At 39.6% G+C, this 24,210-nt stretch overlaps 1 protein-coding gene across 4 annotated transcripts; it reads right to left on the bottom strand.

Moving 5' to 3' along the window:
• Positions 1 to 232: 232 nt before the first annotated feature.
• trdn (triadin) lies at positions 233 to 19,168 on the bottom strand. 4 transcript variants are annotated; one of them, XM_075459491.1, is made up of 6 exons: positions 18,743 to 19,168; positions 10,814 to 11,012; positions 8,904 to 8,945; positions 3,856 to 3,903; positions 1,911 to 2,042; positions 233 to 516 (listed from the first exon to the last, which is right to left on the bottom strand). In XM_075459491.1, exons 2-6 carry the CDS (start codon positions 10,998 to 11,000, stop codon positions 494 to 496), a joined length of 432 nt encoding a protein of 143 aa, XP_075315606.1. In that variant the 5' UTR covers positions 11,001 to 11,012; positions 18,743 to 19,168; the 3' UTR covers positions 233 to 493. The 4 variants fall into 4 exon arrangements, with proteins under 4 accessions (XP_075315606.1, XP_075315604.1, XP_075315605.1 ...); XM_075459489.1 differs by having other exon boundaries at positions 284 to 516; positions 1,881 to 2,042; XM_075459490.1 differs by lacking the exon at positions 8,904 to 8,945 and adding an exon at positions 4,281 to 4,304 and having other exon boundaries at positions 284 to 516; positions 1,881 to 2,042.
• Between the last annotated feature and the right edge of the window lie 5,042 nt (positions 19,169 to 24,210).

Here is a 24,210-nt window from a genome sequence, read left to right as displayed (position 1 = left end):
GAGCCCCTACATATTAAAGAGCGGTGATTCCTGACTCATTCCCACAGTTAAGATGTTAATGCCCTCAACTCTGCATGTTGTTGTGACTATTTGCTTGTTTTTTTTTGCAAACGTTTTGAAGGATACACTTTGTAAAATGCCTATTTTACCTATGCTATTTTTTTTCCCACCTATAATTACACTTTTAAAGCAAATAAAGAACGTTCAGAAAACCACAAAAGGAAAACATACAGTTCACGGAAAAAGACTACAGTGGTATGGCAGTCACTCTAAGAAAATGAATAAAAGTCCAGCTTTTAATTTGGGAGTCTTTATTGATTAAATCTCATTTAGCAATCTACAGAAAAAGATATTATTGGGATTTAATGCACAACATCCTCTTCCTCCTTCTGTTTCTCTTCTCCACATGCAGCTCTTTCCTCCTTCGTGTCTTCTCTCTTCACGCGGCTCTGAATACCGTTCCATTCGTCTCACCCCTCCACCTCCTTTTCCTTTAAAGCTCCTCTGAGTGGAAAGCTGAAAAACACAGGGGTCAGTTCATCAGTCTAAATTTTCCAAAGTGTACACATTGTTGGGCGGTAAATTATGCACGTGAAGATCTAGTGATTGTAGCCGTTTCTCACAGAGAAATAGTTCTTTGCATGCAAAAAATGATGGATATTAGCAATTACTGTTATCTTATGTGTATAAAGCAATGCTTTCATTCTTGTTTTCTTCTGTTCAGCCTGTCTGCTGTTTCTCTGAATTTATTTTTAACTTATATTCATGATACAATAACTCAGTTATGTATCTTTCAACTGATTGCCAGTTGCATCAATTAATGCTTCCTTTAGGTATAGTTAAAATAAGGTGAAGTATTAAATGCAGTTGACTGGTAGCATTTTAAAGGAACATTGGGTCTGATAACTAAATATAAAAACTGAAGCAAAAATGTATTGTCTATCTCCACCCTCTCATATAGTATCATATTAAAGGAGAACTGCGGTATTTTCAACATTAAGCCTCTTTTCTGAGTCGTCTGCAATGTTTTAGAACCCCCCTCACCGCTTTTCATGTGCATGAAAGTCATGTGCATGTCCAAAAAGGTCCGTAAAAGCACCATGAACGTCCGTTTTCAAAATCATCAACTCACCGGAGTGGTTACTGGTGTGCACTGGTAATCCATATCAAATTTCGTTGCGAAAAGTTGCTTCTGTCGTGTTTTATTTGGCAGCTCATTCATGCTCGAACTATTTTCTTAGCCACCTCACAGCCGTGGATAAACTTCCGCTCAGCAGTTCGTCCGTAGGCCAACTGAGCGACAGGACTACAGCTAGGTATTATCCTGGTTTGCATTTCCGGTGCGAGAGAACTACAAACATCTCCTCTTTCCGGTTTCGGTGAAGGAGTAATATCAACGAATATCCAGTCTTCAATAGAACTCAATGGGATTTACAAAATGTCAAATAAAACACGACAGAAGCAACTTTTCGCAACGAAATTTGATACGGATTACCAGTGCACACCAGTAACCACTCCGGTGAGTTGATTATTTTGAAAACAGACGTTTATTGTGCTTTTACGGACCTTTTTGGACATGCACATGACTTGCCATTCTGAAGCAGGTTGAGATGAATCAAATTAGGCAAATACCGGAGACAGCAGTAAACATCAAAAAAGCGATGAGGGGGGTTCTAAAACATTGCAGACGACTCAGAAAAGAGGCTTAATGTTGAAAATACCGCAGTTATCCTTTAAGCATGGTCTTCGTTATAACTCTATTAGTTAATGAGTGCTAATATTCTCATGGCTCTGAGTGAAATGTTAGGTAGGATGAGTACTGTATTTTAAGTCATTATCACCATTCAATGGTTAATCGGTGTGAGGGGATGTCTTCTTACATGTGAGGGTTTCAGTTAGCTGATGAATACCTTCCTCTTCCTCATCGGGAGCAAACAAACTGACTACAAGAGTCCACATCATCTCCAACCAATCGGTGCTCTCCTGAGCTGTGACATCGCTATGAATTCCAGCAGGGCTTGGTTTAACTAAACGGACCCCACCTAAGATGAAACAAAACACACACATAGAACTGTAGAGTATGTTTAACATTTTGATGCGATATGTTAATTCAAATGATACACTGTTGTTGTTTTATTTATTTATTTAATTTGGGCATGGGACTTTAAACGGAACATTTTGTCACACGTGTTAAGGAGGCCGTGACCGAAAACTGAATCCTTTCACTCTTAATGAGACTTCACCACTGATAGTTTAGCTGTTTTTTTCTTGAATTTTAAATGAGCATACTCCTTACTTCCACACCCCGCCTCCCAAAAAATACTTTTTTTCAAAGAATATGCAACCTCTTGCGTGAAAGTGTGAAAATGATGTGCATTAATGATAAGTTGAGGTATTACGATAATGTAATTTAGTCCAAACTGCGATTGTTGCTCACCCAAACCGAGCAGTTTCGATGTCTAACCCAAGGAAGTGTTGGTATTGCTTTAACCCAACCAGTACATGGTGTCAGAAGGTTTTGTTGTGTTGACTTATCACTGAGGCAACCAGCAAAATGATTTTCATTCCGAACCCTAACCAAGTGATGTCATTGCTTTAACCTAAAAAAGAATCGTCAAAAGTATTTTAGTAAAATGCCGTTGAGTCGTTGGCAGAACCCCGGAGCAAAAAAACTGTTGTTGCATCTGGATGTCGAAAAGGTGTCCCACGGTTGAACCCCCCCACAATTCGTCCTACTGCTTGGATTCATTTTATTTGTTTTTTCAGTGTTTATGCATCACCGCTTCTTGGCTCATCTCATGAATCAAACTGCTTTGTTGGGGTTAGAGAGAATCAAAGTTTGAGCTAAAATACATTCCACTATACAGCACACCATGTTGTCAGTTGTGTAGGTGATGCGTCAATACCAGAATTCACAACATGAACAGGTGAGCACAGCTGGAACGCACTGATCTGTATGTATTGGCACTGGCGATACTTGCAGACTGGCATGATAACAACTAGATCAACTGAAACTGAAGTTTCTCCCTGTTCGCAGTGAGGTTGGTGTTCTCTGCTTTAAGAGCTTCATGTTTTTACTCTGCAGACTTAGAGCTGATGTGTCTTACCAAAACACCTTCCGCTGCTTTGTATACACATCAGGCTTTTTTATATTTATCTGTCCACTGAGCCCACTTCCGTTCAGAGTGCAACGTATTGGTGTATCTGGATCCTGTATGTCAAACTGCACCTTGGTGTACCTTCTTCTTTTTCTTTTCTTCTTTCATTCAAACTCATCCAGGGCTGTTGGATTTAGGTTTTGGACCTGAAAAACCTCCTAATGATTTCTTAATCATCATTGGACTGCAGGGAAGATGGTTTTGCTGTTTTTACCTTGACCAGGCTTGCCAGTTAGTTTCTCTCTTAACTTCTCAGATGTATCCCTGTTTTATTTCTCTTGTCCATGTTCTGTATTGAAAACTCAATTAAACCAAGCAGCACAATGAGCATTTATCTCCATCTAGGTCGGCTGAAAGACTGAATGTAAAATGGAAGACATCTGTTATTTTGGCTGTGAACAATAGGCTGCTTCAAATACTGTATCTTAACTATAAAATATGCATCTTTATTCTTTATAGGCAAGAATTCAGCTCTTTTTGCAGTTTCTTTGTTGGATTCTGTGTTTCAACTTGTTTAGTCTGTGGCAACATCTGTATAGATACAGAATGTTTTGTATATAAAATGCATTTACCAAATGTCTCAGTTTAGCCTTTATCAACAGAAGGATATCTGAGAGTACTGTACTATATATATGTATATATTCCATTATTTAAATTAGTTCTCGTATGTATATGAAAGGGATTTATTTCAGCTTGCCTCTAGCCTTCAAACCTCTCTTGGCAATTGCAGAAGGAGGAGGGAGACCTGGTCAGGAGAAGCACACAAAGATTAACATAGATTTCATGATGTGAAGCCCAGGTCTGTGAGAGAAAAAGGTAAAGAAAAAGAGGGAAAAACACACATGACAGACAAAAAATCTAAAAAGAGAAAGTCATGCAGAACCAAATGATCAGCAACCCTCATCTCACTGCATGTTTTAGCAGTCAAACCCACATACAGCTTTAGATTTACAGCTTTGCCACTATAATGCTGCAAATATGATTAAAAAAACAAAAAACAAAAACTCAAAACAGACTTTTCAAACATGTTAGGACTCATCTTTCCAAGGTGCAGAAGACATGCTGAATGAAGACACGGCAAGAAACAACCACATAACTGAAACATTTTTGATAGATTTTTACCTGTTCTTCCACCTCTGACATTGTCTGTATAGATATGAGGAAGTGTCACTCACAGACTTTTCCATCACAGTGGTGTCAAATGGCAGAAAATCAAATACGTGTACCGAAAATATGCTGGTAGAACATTCTGTTAGGGCACACATTAAAAAGGAGCAAATCTCTCACTTCCATCATTGCTGATCGTTGCCAGTAGCCAGTAATTATGGTCAAAGCGGGGTTTTGGCTTTGTTTATTTCACTCTTTTAATCATCACGAGGAACGCTTCGATGGATTGTTTGAGCCCTGACCTTTTCAAAGTAAAGCAGATGAAGAACTTCTTGAACAAAAAAATGTTATTTGCATGAAAAAAGCTGACTAAATGAGTGATTATGGAATTTGTTTGCTCAGGACTTCATTAGGATTTCTAATCACGCATAACTGATTGCACATTGCTGCTAAGCGATGATTCTAATTTGTCTGTGGGAAGGAGCGTGAGTGTGCACGGTTGTCTCTGTGTGTTCGCCCTCTCAGTGACTGGTGTGTCCTTTTAGCACTTGTTGTCGGAGCAGGAACAAAGGGCTTGCGGTGCCTCTCCTTCACACACGTAGGGTGAAGGAACCTGTAACTGAAGGAGCTTGGTCATATATATGTATATATATTTGTGTGTGTGTGTGTAAAATTGAAAAACCTGATGTGTTTTAAGAGTACACTTATACATTTTAGCTTTTGTAAAGGATGAATTCAAAATTCACCGGTATCTTTGATGTTGTTTGATGGGTTCACTTCATTCGTAGGAAATTTTGTTTCCACCAAACATTTTCCTACTTAGGTTTGATTACAACCTGACACAGTGTATGCTCCACTTTACTTTTGCACTTAGACCATGATGCTACACGTGGTCAGAGGGGCTGCTTAGTGTTCCTTTTAAACACATTTTCTCCCATCTAAGCTTGGCTTTATGTCACAGTTTCCTCATCTGTCATTAAACACTAATCCCAACTAAATCAGTGCGAAGTGTAAAATGAAGTGCAGCAGTGATCTTGAATGTAATGACAATAATGTGGAAAGGGTACATTACTGATACAAATTACGGCTGCTGCTCTGTCAGAATCTATCTCTAAGAGGCAAGTTGGCCATTTTACTTTGGAGTGTGGTTGATGAAATAAAACTTGTTCTTAGAGAGCTAAAACCCAATGATGACATACCGCTGCTGCAGAGAAGGTAATTTGCATTCTTCTCTCTAGGAGACGAGTGAATTTGACATTCATCACTTCTGTGTGTGTGTGTGTGTGTTATGCTAACTGTGGTCTCTAAAGTGCTAAATGCGTTGTTTTGATGTTCACTGTGAATCTCTTTAATTTTCCCTCCACCAGATGGAAGATGCTTTTTGCCTGTTTCTCTCCCGGTGTGGAGGAGTTTCAGAGGCTAATGCAGCCTCATAAACAACTGATTAATGCACTGACATTTCTTTGATTGGCACTCAACACACAATGCCAGAGAAACCAGGAATAGACAGCAACAATTTCCCCTTGGTAATTGCCTTTGTTCATTTTATTGTAGTAACTTAGTCTTTCAGTCTCTGTTTTTTTTTGTCTCTTCCCGTCTCCAAAACAGGGCGCTTTTCCTCTCTGTTGTCTCCTGAAATCTATTTGGTGTCATCTTTTTTCTTTCATGTCTCTTTTCCTCTTGTCTACTTCTCTGTTTTCGGGGGTTGTGCAGGTATTCTAGGGGGCATCAAGAAAAGGAAAGAGAAAAATACCAATTGTGCCAGAGATAGAAGACGTAAACCCACTGAGACTCTGGATGAACCCTCGGAAGGAAAACTGTTAGGGAAACATCTGGGCCAGACGAGAGATGCTAAATGATGCACATCTGCTCGCTTGCCTATCCTTTCAATAGGAGCTTAAATAATGGTCAAACACTTTAAAGTTCCATCGTTAATGTGTGAACAAGAAGATAAACACTGTATTACTGTCCAGTCATGTTTTTCATCTGTCTCCATTGCCAAATTTCCCTTTCAAAGAAAATCACTTGTATTAAGAAACACTCCTTTTCTTTCTCTCCGTTTCAAAGGACGAACAAAGGTTTTTTAAGGTGGGTATAACACTCACTGACATCCTGCAGTTTTTTTCCTTTTGCTTAAAAGTCCCAGAATGAATGTGTTCATTTATAAAGAATGTCTTTGTCCTCCTGCTTCCACTGGACACACATACACACGGAGGCTCCTTTCTTTTTGTTTTTTTTGTATTTGTGTCATTGACATGCAACCCTTTTGTTACAATAAGTACAATGCATTTTTTTAATGTACAAAAAAAAACGTGATTAAAGACTTATAGCTGAAGAAAATGCTTTCCTGACTAAGCTAAAAGACGTTTAACCTTTCTTCAAACTTCATAAAGTGATAAACGAGTAACTTCATCCACCTTATCTATTACATTCTTTTTTTTTTGGGCTGATAAATTGAAGAAATGATTCCATTTAAAATCCCAACTGGTTTACAGATTGGCTGTACTGTAACACCCAGAACCCAGAGCCATTCTTTACCGACGAAGATCAGCAGATCCAGATAAAACAAAGGCACACACTCGGATTCTACAGTGTTAATACAAGCACGTGGGGTTGATTTGTCGTGCACTTAAAGAAGTGAGATGATATACTGATAGATAACAAATTTTAAAAAAAATGATTCAATAGCGGGACATAAGATGAGGAGATGCTGCCACTAAGGAAATGAGAGGCTCAAAGGGTAAAGCAACAGTGAATCCTTTCAGCTTGCAGAACTAGCAGCAAATCATGATAATCTGCACATTTAGAAGGTCTAGAACACCCATGTTCCTTGTAGATTTATTGCCTTGGTGCCTTCGGTGAACAATACAGTGTTTACACTGATTAATGACATCTGATAAGTTGTTCTTTTACACTTGTCAAAGATTTAGTCAGAATTAAACTCATGGGAAAAGTGGGAATGCTTGCTGTTCTGCAACTTTATTGATAAAATACCATTTACTCAGCAAAAAAAAAACGAGCGTCATACAGACATATTCACTCTGTGCAAACCACTTCTGCTTTTCTGTTGCTTCCAATGAATCAACAAACACTGAGGAATGGAGCACTGTTGAAATACGTTGTCAAGATGTTCTTTAATCCTTGACTCTTCTTAAGTCTCCAACATACAAGTGTCCTTTAGAGACCAGTCTTGTTTTGCTGCCATCGTGTTCAAACCCTTCAGAAATTCATTATGTTTCCACACCCCTTAGTGGTGCTAGCATGGACCGAAAGAACGGACCTACTTTTAAACTAGAGATCAACAATCAGATGAAGTTTTTACTTGAGAACATTTTCCTTTTGATCAGATTATCAAAAGGTTGACAACACCGGTCTCAATCTGATTAAAATGTGTACACTGATTAAGCTGGATCGGATCAGTCTGATCTGATTCAAGTGTTTGCCATCAAGCTTTTTTTAAACTCTGGCAAGACTGGCAATGTGAATTAAAGTGGTCCATGGAAACTGGCTGCTTCTAGTGATATCCAAGGTAAAACAACATGAGGAGTTTTCTGCAGGACTCAAACTCAAGGTGGAAACGCTTGTTTTAGCAATATCCACCAACCCCATCTGTACCTTACAACCTGCAAATTTGTAGATAAAGCTGATGTACGCTCAATAGCCCAAAGTCATTAAAAGTAAGAAAAAAGAAAAATAGGTACATATGCATGAAGTGGTCTGGAACACGCATCCAGTGTGTCAAGCTGTTCTCACTCCCACCTCATCACCGACTGACGCTTGTTCTGTAGCCTTATGTGTCACTTATGAATGCAGACGTTGCCATGGCAATGTGGAAAATGTCAGCAAAGCTTTCCACAATAACACGCAGTTGTTGTGAATTTTAATGCCCAACCGTTGTCTTTCCTAACCTTTAACAAGTACTTTTGTTGCCTGATCAAATTCTTGTGATTCCTAACTTTAACTACGTACTGTCAATACCTAACAAAGTAGTGCAGTTGTAGACTGAAGAAAGTCAAAGCGAAGATCAGAAGTCAAAATGAAGACTCAAAAGGAGGAGAAAATAAGTCCCTTATTTTTTTAGTCTATATCCACCTGTCCACTCCTCCAACTTCCCTTACGTGGTTCTCTGTGCATGTTGATAAGAAAGCACAATAGATTTTCCTGTTGTTGTTTTCGGTTGGGCTACTCGGTGAATCGCCTACTACAGTGAAAGATAATTGGCAAAATGCAGCTGTAGAGCACTTCCCTGTGTGTTAAAAGTGACAGCGAAGGGGTATCTCGTGCCCTGAAAATTGCAACGAGGCACTCTTGACAAAGAGCTCTTCAGTATGTGAGGCTTTGGACTAGAGAATGTCTTTTCTGGGCTGAATGAGCTGAAATTGTTGAAACACTATTTTGCATAATTTGAAACTTAAAGCACCGTGCCTTCATTCAAATCTGCGGTTACCAGCAGCTGTTTATGATTTCATGGCCAGTGGGAGATTTTTGTGCCGATTTAGTGTTGATTTACCCCTTAAAAGCCAAATTCAGAGTGAAATCTCTTGGACAAAGACTTATACATGTAAGTCTAAACTGTTACATGCAGCACTCTAGAAGCAAGCAGTGCATTCAAATCGGGGTTTAGTTGGTTGCTTTTACCAGGTGATAGACACACGGGGTCGTCACAGTATGATGTGTAGTCTTTGGATGAGATGGCAGATGATTGACAGCATGAGGATGGAGAGGATGTGAAGGGGTGGGAGGTGAAGAAAGGAAGAGAGTGAGGAGAGGAGTTAAAGATGAGTGTGTTGGATGTGTGAGGCAGGAGTATCCCTACAATGTAGGATAATCCAAATACATTGAGATGTGCAGTGGTGGGAGTGGTAAAGGAGAGATGTGAGTAGAATCGATAGAAAGGTCTTTATGGCAGTGAACTAACTTTACACCAAAACCTGAAATGATTGATTTCGTTTTCGTGTGGAGGGAGAGTAAAACGACTTCAGAGATTTGCATTGGACACATGTTTTATGGGTGAGACAGCAGCCGCTTAAAACATGTGAAAAGGTTGAGAATTGTGAATTCTGAGTCTTCCCTGGATGGCAGAATTTGCAGAACATGGGCTGCCTACTTAAACTGTTGAATGATGAGAAGAAGAAAAAAGGCTGTTGAGGGGATCCAACTGCAGCGTACCAGGGATTCCAAGACCTTCACATTTTGACATGTTTTTGCCCATCTGTCCAACCATCCCAACTTATCCATGTCAAAGTTCCTGACACATGTCTGCATACTCACTTTTCAACCATTTTGTCAAGACTTACTGGCAAAACTATTTATCTTCATGTCACTATTTGATGCACCAGATTTTCTATAGCCAAGGCCTTTTGGTTATTAAACCAAACTAAGTTGGTTTGATGCCTGAACCTAAGCAGAAAAATAAGTGAACAAAGAACTGCCAGACTGGTGTTAACAAGCTAAATTTTTGATGATTTATTTTAGACTGTGATGAGACAGCTGACTGACAGATCTGTCAGTGGTTTTATTGTCGTGACTGATCAGGTTTGTGGATGGAATGTTCTTTCACAGATTTGTAAACCTAGTCATTGAGCGAGAAACTATTTGAAGAAGAGATCCTTCATCTTGCGTTTACTTTAACATAGTCATAAGCTCGGGGGAATGCGTTTTCCGTTATCACACGGCATCGGAGGAATTAAAGTGTGATCACAGAAAAATCAAATGTGACCAACCCAGACAATTAAGCTGTGAACTGAGATAACAAGATGTGTGAGAAACAAATCTTCTCCCACTTCCTTTAAGGTGGCAGAAAAAAATGCAAAGAAGTCCACGTAAACCGGATTATTAAAAAAAAAAATAAAATAATGAAGTTACTGACAGCCCCTTGTGGTATTCAAGCCACGTAACTATGTTATTAGTATGCATGTTCACATCAGGGGGTACCCTTTCAATCGATTCTACCAGTGTATGAGTCAGACATTAAAAAGAAAATGAGGAGGTGGGAAAATTCCTCTGGATGCACACAGCTACTGCGCTGGTACATAAACTGCCAAATGGTCGACTTATTGATGTTATAGTCGATCTGAACATGTGGGTGTGAGAGATGAATTCTTAAAAATGGGGGAAAGTGTGTCATTTTCAAAGCATCTGTGGGTTTAGTCGAGTGGGAAATACACCATGTGTCACTTTAAGCACGACCACATCAGAAAGAGACCGTAGATGATTTGCGTCCCCATAACTTGTCACACAGATGCTGTCGAAAAATGACAACCTTCCTGAGAGCACATCCACTTTTGAAGGCTGCTTCAAAAATGTTTCCTGGGTGAGAAATGGATGTGTGACTGAAATGTGGAAAAATGAATAATGCAGGAGTTGAGAGAAAGTGTCAATGAGGTATTGTAAAAGCTTACAACCACATTATAATCACATTTTAATGTAATTATAATAATTATTTAAGGGCCAAAAAAATGCTAACCATGGCAAGTAAAATGACATTATATGAAGTGCAAAAAATTTAGTGAAATAAGAAAATGAGGATAAAAGTAAATGACTTTTACCTGCTAGAGTCTTATAATCAAGCAGATCAAACAAAACAATGGCCACTCCTGACCATGTGATGATCAGGGCCACAATCAGCAGCCAAGCCATCGGCGAGCTGAAGGTTAAAATGACATCATCCAAAAATGTCTTCTGATTGGACCGAGATGGAGGGGCCGCCTCCCCGCTGTTGGTCGGACTGCTCATTGGTGAACAGAGCTGGAGGCAGATGGAGAAATTAAAGAGGGAGAACAAAAACAGAGAGTTGAGTTTGGAGAGGGCAGCTTAAGATGATCAAACAAAATCACATTTTTAAAAGGCAAAAAGCCCTACAATTTCTGAAACGGTTTTGCAGAGCATGAGCCGTGACATCCCACACACAAGTTCAAGTATTTAAAGAGAATCATTTAGAGAGCTTGCTTTGTTCCATACGCATACTGCATAATCTCCAGTCCGAAAAATCGGCTCAGTCTCATCAAAAACATTTGTCTACTTGTTCGAAAGGTCGTTCTGTCACAGTCCGCGTTTATAAATTGTGAGATGGCAACGTATCCCAACCTGTTGGGCAGCATTCATGTGAAATGACAGGAATGACAACACATAAAAACTGAAAAGCCATCCCCAATGTGTATTTCTATAACCATCTTACCTTATCTGATAATATGTAGACCTTCACTATCAGGCAGTTGACGATAATTAGGACATCTGAAAATGTCACAGGGCAGTTAAATGCTCTGGCTGTGGACTTGGCTGAGTTGCTTCTTTAACATTTCTCTGACAGCTCTGCTTCTGACAGCAATGCTGTCAACACCCCAGATTGAAAGCACCAACGGTTTCGGCAGATAGCCGTAGCTATCTTAAAGGAATGTGGTTTAAAAAATTCTGGATATTTCCAGAGCTTAAAGTATCCAGCTGCTCAGATATCTGACAACGTAAACAACCAGTCTCTGGAGATCATCCCTCTGACTAATCCAATTGATCAACAAACCTCTTTAAAGTCACAAAATCGGTTATTAGTCTGTTTGAACAAGGTCATCATCACCTTCTGCGACTTACGGCATTATCGTTTCACAGCACAAATTTTAAAGTTATATGCGGGTACAGTCATATAAAAGAAGTTAGTACACTTGTCTTTCAGTGAGGTTTTATGTATCGTTACACAGTAAAAAAAATCCTCCCGCCCTTACTGAGTCTTACAAAGATACAAACAACACAATACAAATTACACCATGTCATCATTTAGCTGACAAAATCTAAGATAAGGGTTTTTCCGAATCATTTGGAGTCCATCATTCTACAGTGAGAAAAATGATTCACGAGTGGAAAACATTCAAGTCTTTCCAAGAGTGAACATCAAAGCGAATTCCCTCCAAAGTCAGACTGTGTAATGCTCAGACAAACTGCAAAAAAAAAACGAACATTCTCCACAGGCCTCAGTTAGCATGTTAAATGTTTAACTTCATGACAGTGAACTGAAAAAGACTGAACAGGTATGGCTTGTTTGAAAGGGTTGCAGGAGAAAGCCTGTTCGCCTTAAAAGGAACATGGCAGCACAGCTTAGGTTTGTGACGTTACATCTGAACAAGCCACAAGACCTCACATCAGCACAAACACCTCATAAACACAGACTGCCAAGCACGTTAGTGGAGGGCTGATGATTTGGGCTTGTTTGGCAAGCTTTGCAGTCATTGAGTCGACCATGAACTCCTCTGTCAACCAAAGTATTCAAATGTGAGGCTATTTGTCTGACAGCTAAAGCTTGACTGAAATTGGGTCACGCAACAGGACAGGGATCCCAAACACGGCAGTAATTCTGGATGCCTTGCGGTCATCGAGTCGACCATGAACTCCTCTGTGCATCAAAGTTTTCTACATTAAAATGCGAGACCATCTGACAGATAAAGCTCCAATGAAACTGGGTCACGGAAAAGAACAAAGATCCCGAACACGGCAGCGAATCTAGAATAGAATGACTGAAAAAGAAAAGAATGCAGGTGTTGCAATGATCCCGTCAAAGTCCAAACCTCAACCTGATTAAAATGCTGTGGTGGGACCTTAAGAGAGCTGTGCATGAACTTATGGTGCCAACCTCTAAGAACTGAAGCAATGTTGTAAAGTATGTATTTCTTTTTTTACATGGGACTCAAATAGTGGTGCATCTTATATTACTATGGATAAAATGTGATATGAGGGGTTTGTAAGAAATGCTTTGGTGGCAGACCCCTGCACAGTTAAGACACTGTTGTTAACTCATGTTATCATAACAAATAAAACAAAAAAAAAACTACAGAAATCAGCGGTGTTGGGCAGAGTGCTAAGATTGTCTTGGTGTCTTCAGGCTATGATGTTGTTGTTGTTGAGTATGCAAACCATATGAAATAATATTGGCATCCTCCCACCGTGAATTCACCACTGAAGCCAAATTTATCCAACCTCAATCTGTGCTATGAGAAATACTAACAGCATGATTAATCCACACACAGAAGCAGTTTATTTACGCAGATGCTGGTGACTCATTAGAGTATGTTCTGTTTATCTGTGTGAGGGTGAGAATGAGAGATGCAAGTGGGAGGTAAGGGAGGAGGGTTGGAGTGGGAGAGAATAATGAAACAGGAAGACAGGCAGAGGAGATGAGGAGATTACATCTGCGCTACGAGACAAATTACTTCTCCAAAGAAAGTTTTCATCATTGTAGGGCAGAGGAGCCGTGCTCCAATAACATGATTATGTGCCCGCGTTCGGTTGTTTGTGTTCAGTATGCACTGCTTGAGTTGATTTATTTTTCTCTCTCTTTCTCTGCTTGAATCTCACATCGTCCATCAGCAAATACAAAAGTGATGCAGAGCCATGTGAGTGCTGCTCTGTGAGTGCAGGTCCAGGTCATTGTGACACTTGTAGGCGGCAATGTTTCTGCTCACATACCGACTTCAAGGAGCAATTCAGCAAAGCATTCCTTTTATCATTAAACCGGTGCGTGCGAATTTAATCAAATGGCTTGTGTGTGTTAGCTGTTTGCTGTTCTATAGGTCACACATTAGAATTCAGAAGGAATGTGCAAAATTGTTCCAGTTAATTCATTTCTTTTCTTTTTTTCGGTTTAAGCTGAGGAAAACAAATGTTGGTATCTTGAAAAAAAGCCCACAGAATTTGATGATGACGTGAATTCTTCGATCAGCTTTGTGAAGATTATATTTCAATTTATACGTTTTCAGTTGGACTGAGAACCAGACTGTTGGCTGGATATTTCATTGTGTTGATATGTCCTTCCAAAAGAAAAGTTTGATTGCACTTTTCTCCAATCCACGGTCTATAGCCGCTTTCGGACTGTAGGAACCTTTGGCAGTTCCAATAACCTTTTAATCCGCGGGGCCGTTTTCTCCCGTGTTCGGACATACAGGAACTCGGGGCTATCTCCCTTAGTTCCTATAACTATTTAGCTCCTTCTCCGAGGTCGGGTCTTTTCATGGTTCTATAGAACGCATCTGACGGAGGTGTGTGGTAGCTACGCCCCATGTCATGCTATCACGGCTGAAATGTTTACTCATACAACACAGACACAACCGGCGGGTGTTTAATAAGTTAAACTTATACTGGTCTCATTTGTCTGCAGCGCTCTGCTCTCCTTTCTTCCTTCATGAAATGAAAAAGTATCTCCTGACTCTCTCTGTGAGCTCTTCCAGCCTCGATATTAGACGCCTGATGTGATCGTCCATGATTAATATCACCATCATACAGACCATGAACACAGTGCCCTCCTAGCTCTCCATATTATAGCTTCTTTGTGGTGTTTTTTCTTCTCTCCTACTTTTACGGGTTTTGTTTTGTTCTGTTTTGTTGTTGAATGTGGCGCTAAATGGCTAACGGCTAATGCCTAATTTATGCTTCAGACGCATAGTCTCTGCGACCATCAAAATCTTGACCACTCCCCCACGCAGAGGCTCTGCGCGCGTTCTCGTGCGCCTCAAAAAATCCTGACTACGCGACAGACGGACGCAGACCACCAACGGAAGTGCGCAGACAAAAGCGGCTGTGATTGGGCCTCGGTATGCCTTTCCGGTTGTCTGGTTGTTCCGGTTGTTGTAATATATACACTCCCCCCACCGAAGTTCTCACGACTCGCGAGTTCTCGAATGGGCTCCCACTAGCGTTTTGGCGGGAAACTGCTATGCGTCACTAGAAATTCTAGGTCAAGGTTGCAGAACCATAGCATGAAAAGTGGTTCACGACCAGAGCAAAGCAACACGTCAAGACGATAGACGCAGAACTGTAATCTGCCTTTAACACGTCACTGACGCAGACGGCTGCGCGCGGCGCATCAGTCCCGACCTGGTCCCGACTCATGTGCGAATGCAGACTGAAACAGAAGGACAGTTATCAGAACGAAATTCGAGTAGGACAGTTCTGATAACTGGGTTCTTAGAACGGTCTGTCCGAAAGCGGCTTATGACTGCTTCTCTTAACTGTAACCTTGTTTTCGTCTTTTTCCCTTTTAGTATTAGTTTTACATTTGACTTTTCTGGATCTGAATCCCATTTCCTTCAGCCAGTTTCCTACAGTTTGATATCAAACGTTGGCCCCTGCTTTCTTTTTTATTTCTTTAGCTGCGCATTCCCTTGCCAGGTCTTAAAATGAGATAAACACAACCTATGATGAACAACAACCCAAAATGCGGAGGCAGTGTGTGCTTAACGAAAAACACTTGCAAATCCTCCAAAGAGTGGGCGTCCCAGTAAGCTTACCCCAAGGTCAGATAGCATGTTAAATGTTAAAGTTCACGACAGAACAATTAGACTGAAAGACTGAACAAGTGTGGCTTGCTCTGAGAGGTTGCATTTCTATAAGACATATTGCAGTCATTGACCCGCATGTTTCACTTATATAACTTTTCCATTTAGTTTGCACTAGCTCCATATTTAAGACACAGCTGATTTGGTACAACCGAATCTTTTGCCACACTCTGAGTTGAATTTCCTCCTTCAAGGAGTTTTGTAATCCTTTCCACTGTTTCCAGCGACAGCTTCCTTGGAAGGGCCATGCTGCCTTTCAGTCAGCCAGGTACAACAGCTCATTAAGCTGCGCAAGCACTCTCTTTTAAATGCGACTCATTTGCATTTTCAGACTTGTGCAGAAATTTGTATTAGAAATGCAAATCACAAGGTGATGCCATCATGTTTTTCTTCTTCTTGATATGGGAATTACCAATAATTACAACCTTTTTTTTTGTTTTGAGCTATGTTTTACAGAGCTGTTCAACTATCTATCTATCTATCTATCTATCTATCTATCTATCTATCTATCTATCTATCTATCTATCTATCTATCTATCTATCTATCTATCTATCTATCTATCTATCTATCTCTCTCTCTATCTATCTATCTATCTATCTGCACTGTGCAGTTGAATCAGGGTGGTTGTAGAATTTAATGTGAGGAATCGACGTTTTTTGATTCAGTAGTTGCTCTTAGACTGACCTTTGTGTTGCTGCATTCAGTTAACAAACTGCAAAATCAATTTAACATAATTCTACTCTCTCACGCTCTGATGTGCATTTGTGTGTGCGTCGGATTCAAGAGGGCATCGATCCGCTAAACAACGGCTGGCGTGTGTGTTAAATCAGAAGTGAAGGCTAAAAGAGCCTGGGCATGCGAGCATGCGTGTGATATAAAAGCTGACCATTGATCAAGCCATGCCTTAGCAACGGCTTGTCAGACCAACATATTGATCAACGGCAGGTAAAACAGCCACGATGTTAGATTGATAGAAGACTGTAGCGCAGACAGAATATCCCACAGCAAACAGGAGAATACCTGTATCGTGCAAGTACCATTATCCACAGTATAGTTCTTCTATGTTTTATAGTCTGAAACTATTTCCCCTTTATTGAGTCTGTCCTCGTTTCAAATAAAGATGACCCAGCCCACCTGTTGTTACTATTAAGTGCTGAGCTGATCTTCACACGCTCACGGACACCAACTGCTGCTGCCTCCTCCACACCAGAGGAATGAACAGAATTAGAACAATGTGGGTGCAGGCTACGAACTGGCATTTGAGGGCAAATGAAAGGCAGCAACAGCTCAGTCGAAACTGTGAGTCACTAAATGATGTAAGGAGTGTGTTAACTTTCCAACAAACAGGCTTGGAGATGCTTCCTAAGTAAACCTATTGGATATTAGTACATCCAAGCTGTTGTCACTAAATTAACTTCATTTTTTGCCTTCCCATCATTTGTCACATCATAAAACCTATATTGTAAGTTTATTTTGCCTGCTTTTTTCAGCTAAATGAGTCGCTTTACTTCAATACAGACTTTACTGATGATACCTCTTTACTTCAGCTGAAACCAGAATTTGAATCCAATGCTTTTGCGTGTAATGGAGTATTTTTTTCTTCTTTGTGTTGGGAGTGTTTTGCTGTAAAGGATCATCGCCGAACACGGAGCCACCACCATTGATCACTGCTTGTTATCAGCTTAGCACAGAAACCCACTACACTGAACACACAAAAGTCCAAACACAACCAATTCTCTCGCAACAGAAAAAAGCTGACAAAACTACTGCGTATTTTCCCCAATGCACTGTATGTTCCAACGTGGAGTGCATGTTATTTTGTGCACAAATACTGAAAGCAGAGATTAACATATGAATAATCCTTCTCAGCTACATTTCACAAATTACATAATGACCCTGAGGGTGATACTGCAGCTATTTTTTCTTCTATGTTAAATAAAAAACAAAAAACAGTCACATAAAGAAGGTTTAAAAAACAGATAATTGATCAAATTATTCAACATCAAAGTGAATGCTTTTCATTGCAGTAGTTTACTTCCACCCCCCTCTCAGATGGATACGTGGAGATCTGAGAGGTCCCAAGAAGCTAAAAGAGAGAATAGAAGAAGAACTGAAAAACATTTCTTCCTTTTGAAATACTGAATACTTTGAAGTCTTCAGGCTTTAGAAATAGCGCATTTTGCTTTGTTTATGGGGTCACAAAGGCTCTGAACCATTGGTTTCGATGGTGAAAGAAGTAACTGAAGACTGAATTATGATTCCAACAAGGGTCTATAAGTAAAATGTTGCTGTCTGAATCCTTTTGATCTGACAGTGTGCTGATTAGCTTGCTACACAAATAGATTTTTACAGAATTACACATTATGAGAGAATCTATCCTGCCATGCTCCAAGCCATGTGCTTGTAACTGAGGAACAGTTGTGTCAGACAAATGAGCGTCCTATACTGACAGCTTCTGGCAGGTTTTTGATGTGTCAACAATTGAAGTTCCAACAGAAGTTAGCATTGATGCTTTTGGCATCAATTATATCAGAACTGAAGGGTATTTCTTCACTGAAAGGAAGCTACAACAACACTAAAGGCTTTTATTGCTTCACTTCTAACTTGCTTTGGCAAGAATTTGATTCACCAACTCGACTGATCTGATTGGTTGAATCTACCCTGTGAATGTCGTCACCAGTCTCTGAAACTGCCTGCATTTTATAACTTTCCTACTCTTTCTAACCTCCCAGGTGATTCTATATAACAAACACTGTACATCAAGTTCATAATATAGTTAGATATCCATTTAATTACAAATTCTTAAGAATGGTATATTTAAGACCATTTTTAAATGCATAAATGGCGATATATTTTGGCAAAATAAATTGACGTGTACAATATAATCATGCTGCAAGTATTAACAGAGCAGCAGGTTATAATGTAGAATTTGACTATAAAGCGATATATTACGGAGCTTTACAGACTACAAAACAAACGGTCCTGCAGCTAAGATAGATAAGATGTATACCATTACTTACTGCTGGCCTTTATGAGATATTTTGAATGACGATGAGAAAGAATAACTGCATAAACTGTGCAATGGCCCTTGGGTTTCAGACACACCGCTATCAGATCATTATTGTAAAGTTCAGCCAGAGTGAAATGGATTTTTTAAGTACCTTAGTCTTTGAGTCTGCTGGATGTTCAGTGATAACCTTTGGTCCTTCAGAGGTTCTGGAAAGGCAGTGTTACCATAGAAACGCGCCTTCAACTTCTTTGTTAAATCCTTTTTGGCCCCACTTGATTGTGAGAAGACAACGTTCAACATGCAGCAAAAAGCATGCAACAGTTGTCTTAGGCTGGATCACAGCACTTCTAAAAATACACTAAAACTGTCCCCACAGGAGAGAAATCCAGTGAACTATTCCTCTGTATTATTGTCCCAGTTTTCTTTTTTGAAGTTGCTTTTGAAGGTTGCAGTTTCAGTCCAAGAAATTAATTCAAGGTTCCTGAGATTTTGACGTTGAAATGCTGGAGAGAGTGAGACAGAGAGGGAGAAACCAACGGAGAAGGGGGTCAACCCTCTCAGAGTCACCCTGCCCCCTCTGAGGGTTCAAAATAGAGAGATAAAGAGGTGATGGGAGGGATTAGGAGAGGAACGAAAGGGAAGCAGTGAGAGCATGGAAAGGAAGAGAACCTGGTGAAAAGGAGCAAATGATTGAAATATGGGGAGGAGGGAGGAAAGATGAAAGAATGAGGTGAGGAGATAAAGGTCTGAGAGTCTCCTGTGCAATATGTCTCAAAAACACAGAGCTTGTTAATCATGTTCTAATGATGGAGGCAACTGGGACTAGCAAACAGCTGGTATTTAATCAGTGTTTCCTTCTCTCAGAAGCCTATTTTCTATCTCTGATCTCGCCTTATCTGACTTATTTGCTTCAAAAGTATCAAGCCAATTCTTGTACATTTGTAAATTATATCAACTGGCAGTTTATTTGATTTCATATTCTCTTATCATGTTTAAATGATCTGACCAGATTAAATGCTTGCCTTTTCCCTGAAAACAACAGCAAGAGACAATTTTATTACAAGGTACCAAATGTACTCACTCTGTGTCTTTGACAACTTTCAGAGTAAAGCCCTTTAAAATGCTAAATCTCCCAACCTTCGTTAGTTATGATCAAACGCAGCCTTGTGTATTTCTATACTTTGTTAAATGCTTTTTTTTAAGGCCCTTTTCAAATTATGATGCATGCATGTGTGTGCAACTGTGTTTATGAGTGAGAGCTGTCGGAAGGAGTAACCTGACCCCCAGTCTTGCCCTGGGAGCCTGCACTGCAGAGGCTATAATTAGAGACACAGACAGCAGCTGGTGTTAACATTGGACTGGACTGCTTTAAATGTAGGGCGCACAGAGGGGGCTGAGGAACATAACACACACAGGCAACATACACACAAAATCCAGGTCCTATCTTCATGTCTGAGACCTGCAGGTTTCAGTGAAACCACACATATAAAAGAGAGTGATGGTGTCCGTCTGAGCACTTTGGGATGGGGAGCAGCTGAAGCTTGAACACTTCCCTTTTTTATTAGCTACAACAACATCCCCATTAAACTGGAAGCTCTTGCTTAATCAAAAACTCAAAGTGGTAAATTATTAACAAATTGAGATGGTGGGAATTGATATATTACCATTCTAAAACTCCAATTCATATTCAGTTGGGTTATTATCATCACAGAAGAGACCATTCCCATCAGGACAGAAATGTTCAGAAGAAGCTATTTTCTCAGAGGAACTTTCATTTTAACTGCAGTGACCCAAACAATGCCAGCAAATCTCCCTCGACAGCAAACCAAAAGCACAGAAAAATGAGAAACATAATTGATTACAATGAATTGAATTCCAATTGGCTTGAATTGGACTTTATTATTTAAGTGCCTTGAGATGACATTTGTTGTATTTGGCGCTATATAAATAAAAAGAATTGAATTGAATTGAATTGAATTCAAATACATAAATGATGTACTATATACTACTATTCATGTATAGTTGACACGATGGTATTAACTTTTCCCACTACATATTCTGAGAATTAGTCGCTTCCCATTTTTCCAACGACCTACTGGTTTGTCCACATGATCACTTTCAATCTGTAGATGGGCAGCAATGTTCTCTTTGGATATCAGTAACTTTCTCCTCTTAGCTGTTAAACACACATCTTTGTTGTTCAGTCTTCTCTTGATGTTGTACTTTTTACATTAACGTAAACTGATGTGAGGGGGGACTGTAACCACTCTCAGTTACCCTGATGACCTGAAGAGTGATATTTGTTAGCCCATCACTCCGGGAGAGACAAACCGTGTGTTTATAGTGTTAGAACATGTGTTTATATAGGATTACGGTTTAGATTTTACATTTTTACTTCCTACTTCTATTGCCTCGTTCCCACTTCATTTAGTAAGGGGTATGTAAGTATATCTGTCCACAAACTGAATCTCAATAAAATAAAGGGTCATGCAGCAAGATAATAGCCCTAAGCACACAACTATTGTGCTAAAGGATATATTGAAGTCCTGACCTTAATCCAATAGAAGGGTTGTGGAAGGACCTGAAACAAGTAGTTTATTTACGGAGACCCACCAAAATCTTAGAGTTGATGCTGTTTTGTATGGAGATATGGGCAAAAAAATCTCAAAAAAGGGAAGTTTGGTTTGCAGATATTGCTGCAAAGGAGATTTAGATACATGCAGCTAAGGCTGGCAGGATTTTGCCACTCGCGGCTTTGCAGGATTGTGCTATTTTCTTCAGTGAATAAAAGAACCATTTTTACATTTTTATGACTATGTGTTTTTATCCTCATTTGTAAGTCGCTTTGGATAAAAGCGTCTGCTAAATGCATAAACAAATGCATAAACATTATGGTATTGTTTGTGAATCTGAGAATGTCATAATTATGCAGAAATTTAAAAAAACCCAGAACAATTCACACTGTTTCAGTCTCCTTTAGTTGCTATGCTGGATATTCCTGTTAATAAGTTCTCTCATGAGAGATGACCTGATGAAACCAACCATTCAAAGTAATTCTGATGAAACCAACAGCAACATCAAGAAAAACTCTCATGTCTGCACTTCAGGACACAATGAGAGTATGGATGTTTATATTAGTCTGGGAGAAAGATACAACAACTTTTTTTTCACAGCCTTGTTTCAAGGCGGGACAGATGTGCCTTCTTTGTCCATCATGCCCTGTGTGAAAACACATGGGCAGAGTCGGGGTAGAAGCTAATTCACCATTGATACGCCTCTAAGCGGGAGCAGAGGTAGTCACAGTGGCAAAACAATTTGTGTGCGTAAGGGAGAACGGGCATCTTATAAAATTAATGTTAATGCTGGCCTTAATGTTCATTGTGCGAGTGAATTGTGACATCAACCCACCTAACTGTTTATGCAGTCTCAGTGCAGTCTTCATCCTAAATAGCAGGTGTCACTACTAAGAAAAAAAACACACCTACACCTCAGGAACAGCACTAGAAGCTAAACGGGAACTACATTAAGAATTACAGTTTAAACTTCCTGCTGGGACATTCTTCTTTGCTGCTCTTCCTGTTCTTCCAACCCGCCACTTTCACACCACACATCAAGCAACAAAAAAATCTGAATTTGCATGGCTTAAACGTCAGGTATGGTGATGTCAATTTTGGTCCATGCTGCATTTATGAGGTAGAGAACGGTAAGTATAAGCTGTACATGACGCGTTGCTTTGACCAACAATACTGTCGTCTCACAGCTGATTCCACTATGCCAGCTGGCTGTGTGTAAGCACACACTGATGTGGCACTGAACCCTCTGATGTTAGTCTTCATCAATGACACAGTGGCAACAGGAAAAGCTTAGCAAGGGCTTTTTTTTTAAGCCAAAATGGCACTACACTGTGTGAAAAGAGTTGTCTTTAATGATTTTTTTGTCTTCCATCTGTAATTCAGTATATTGAAGAGTTAAGACTCAAAAACTCTGCATTACTGTAAGGTTTTAGGAGACTAATGGTCAGACATCCCAGTCAAATATAAAGGAAGATTTGACTCTGTAAAATTGAGTTTTACTGCTTCTTTGGCTCTAGCAGAGGTCAAAACATTTAAGCCCAACCCTGCTTTTTCCTCCCAAGTGTCTCATGCTGCAACATGGAAAAGCGGACATTAGAGACCTTAAGGAGCCACAACTGTATGTGACATGACCATGAAGTTGCTCCAATGCCTCAAGGTGAACTGCTGCAACTCAGGTTTGTAGATTTAGACCTTTAAGCCTGTAAAGCTTTTATGATGTTGGCCAGTAAGGAAGAGAAGCAATGCTTATTTTACAAAAGTGACGTGTGAAATTTCTGAAATAATTAAGTCTTATTATTTGGCTCCGAACACTGTACATTTGTTAGCACAGATTGTTTTGGAGACGAGGCCATGGCCTCCAGGAAAGAAAAAAGGGAGTACATTAGCATATTAGCATTCAAAGAACTCTTTTACCTTGCCTAAGTATTGTGCTAAGCTTTAAGTTTTTATAGAAATCAACAATGATGTAACGAGTTTACACCAGCTAAGAGCTCAAATAAATGAAAGTGTAAGAAGTACCAAGCAAAATGTCAGCTAAAGGTTTAAAGACAGCATTTGAGATGACAAGTGATGTTGGATGATGGATGGAAGCTATTGAAACGTTGGTGAAAGTTTAAGTCATGAAAACAGGTTGATTCTAAGCAAAAGATACAAGTGAAGGCCGGAAAATTTCATAAACATAAGCTACAATTAGTGTGACACGAGAAAGCTGATTTAATAAGGTGTTTGTTGTATCATTCTTGAGGAGACGTTGTAGCTGAGACCTTTCAGCTGTATTTAATTCTTTTTTAAATTTTCACTTCAATTTATGTATTCATTCAAGTAGATGAAAACAAATACCCCTTTACCTGTGGTAAAATTAATAGTCCACAGTTATGAACACAAAGATATTCATGTCTGCTTTTGAAATTTTCACTTTTTTATACACAAAAATACGTTTCTTATCTAATCCTAAGTTGGGTTTCATTGTTTTTTTTCTATTGACAATTCAGGTTTATCTGTTTCCATTCTTTCTGTGCTGTTTGTTCCACTATGCTTTTGATTTCGTACACATAAAAGACTATTACACTATTACACTAAGTGAGTGTAATTCTTATTTATACATACAATTTAACAACTGTACAATTCCACACTGTTATTACAATAATAAAATCTGAGAAGTGAATGAGTAGGGTATGCAATTATTCACCTTTGAGATTGCTGGTAAATGACATATACGATAGCTTTTTAGGCTACTTGAAGTGTTTACATGATTTGTCAAACTAAGTTGCATTTGTATAAGACTAAGCACTGTGTGCAGAGGCTTGCTCATGTTCTTGGGTCACTAGCAGTACCTATTTCGGAAATGCAGACAGCTGCAGGCCTTTAACCAGTGAGGACGATGAGGACACTAAGTGTGTTGTTAAGACAGATGTGAAAAACAGCATGGTCATACATCAGCCATCTGTCTCCCGATAACAACCTCTGCCCCTTCATTACTGCCTGACGTCTTCAACTACTTTTTTCCCCTTCTCCCTTTTCTGTCCTTTCATTTCTCTCGCCTCAC

Source organism: Odontesthes bonariensis, chromosome 24 (genome assembly GCF_027942865.1).
Source record: "Odontesthes bonariensis isolate fOdoBon6 chromosome 24, fOdoBon6.hap1, whole genome shotgun sequence".
Taxonomy (NCBI): domain Eukaryota; kingdom Metazoa; phylum Chordata; class Actinopteri; order Atheriniformes; family Atherinopsidae; genus Odontesthes; species Odontesthes bonariensis.
Note: the sequence above shows the minus strand (reverse complement) of the source record. Positions and strands in the feature narration are given on the sequence as shown.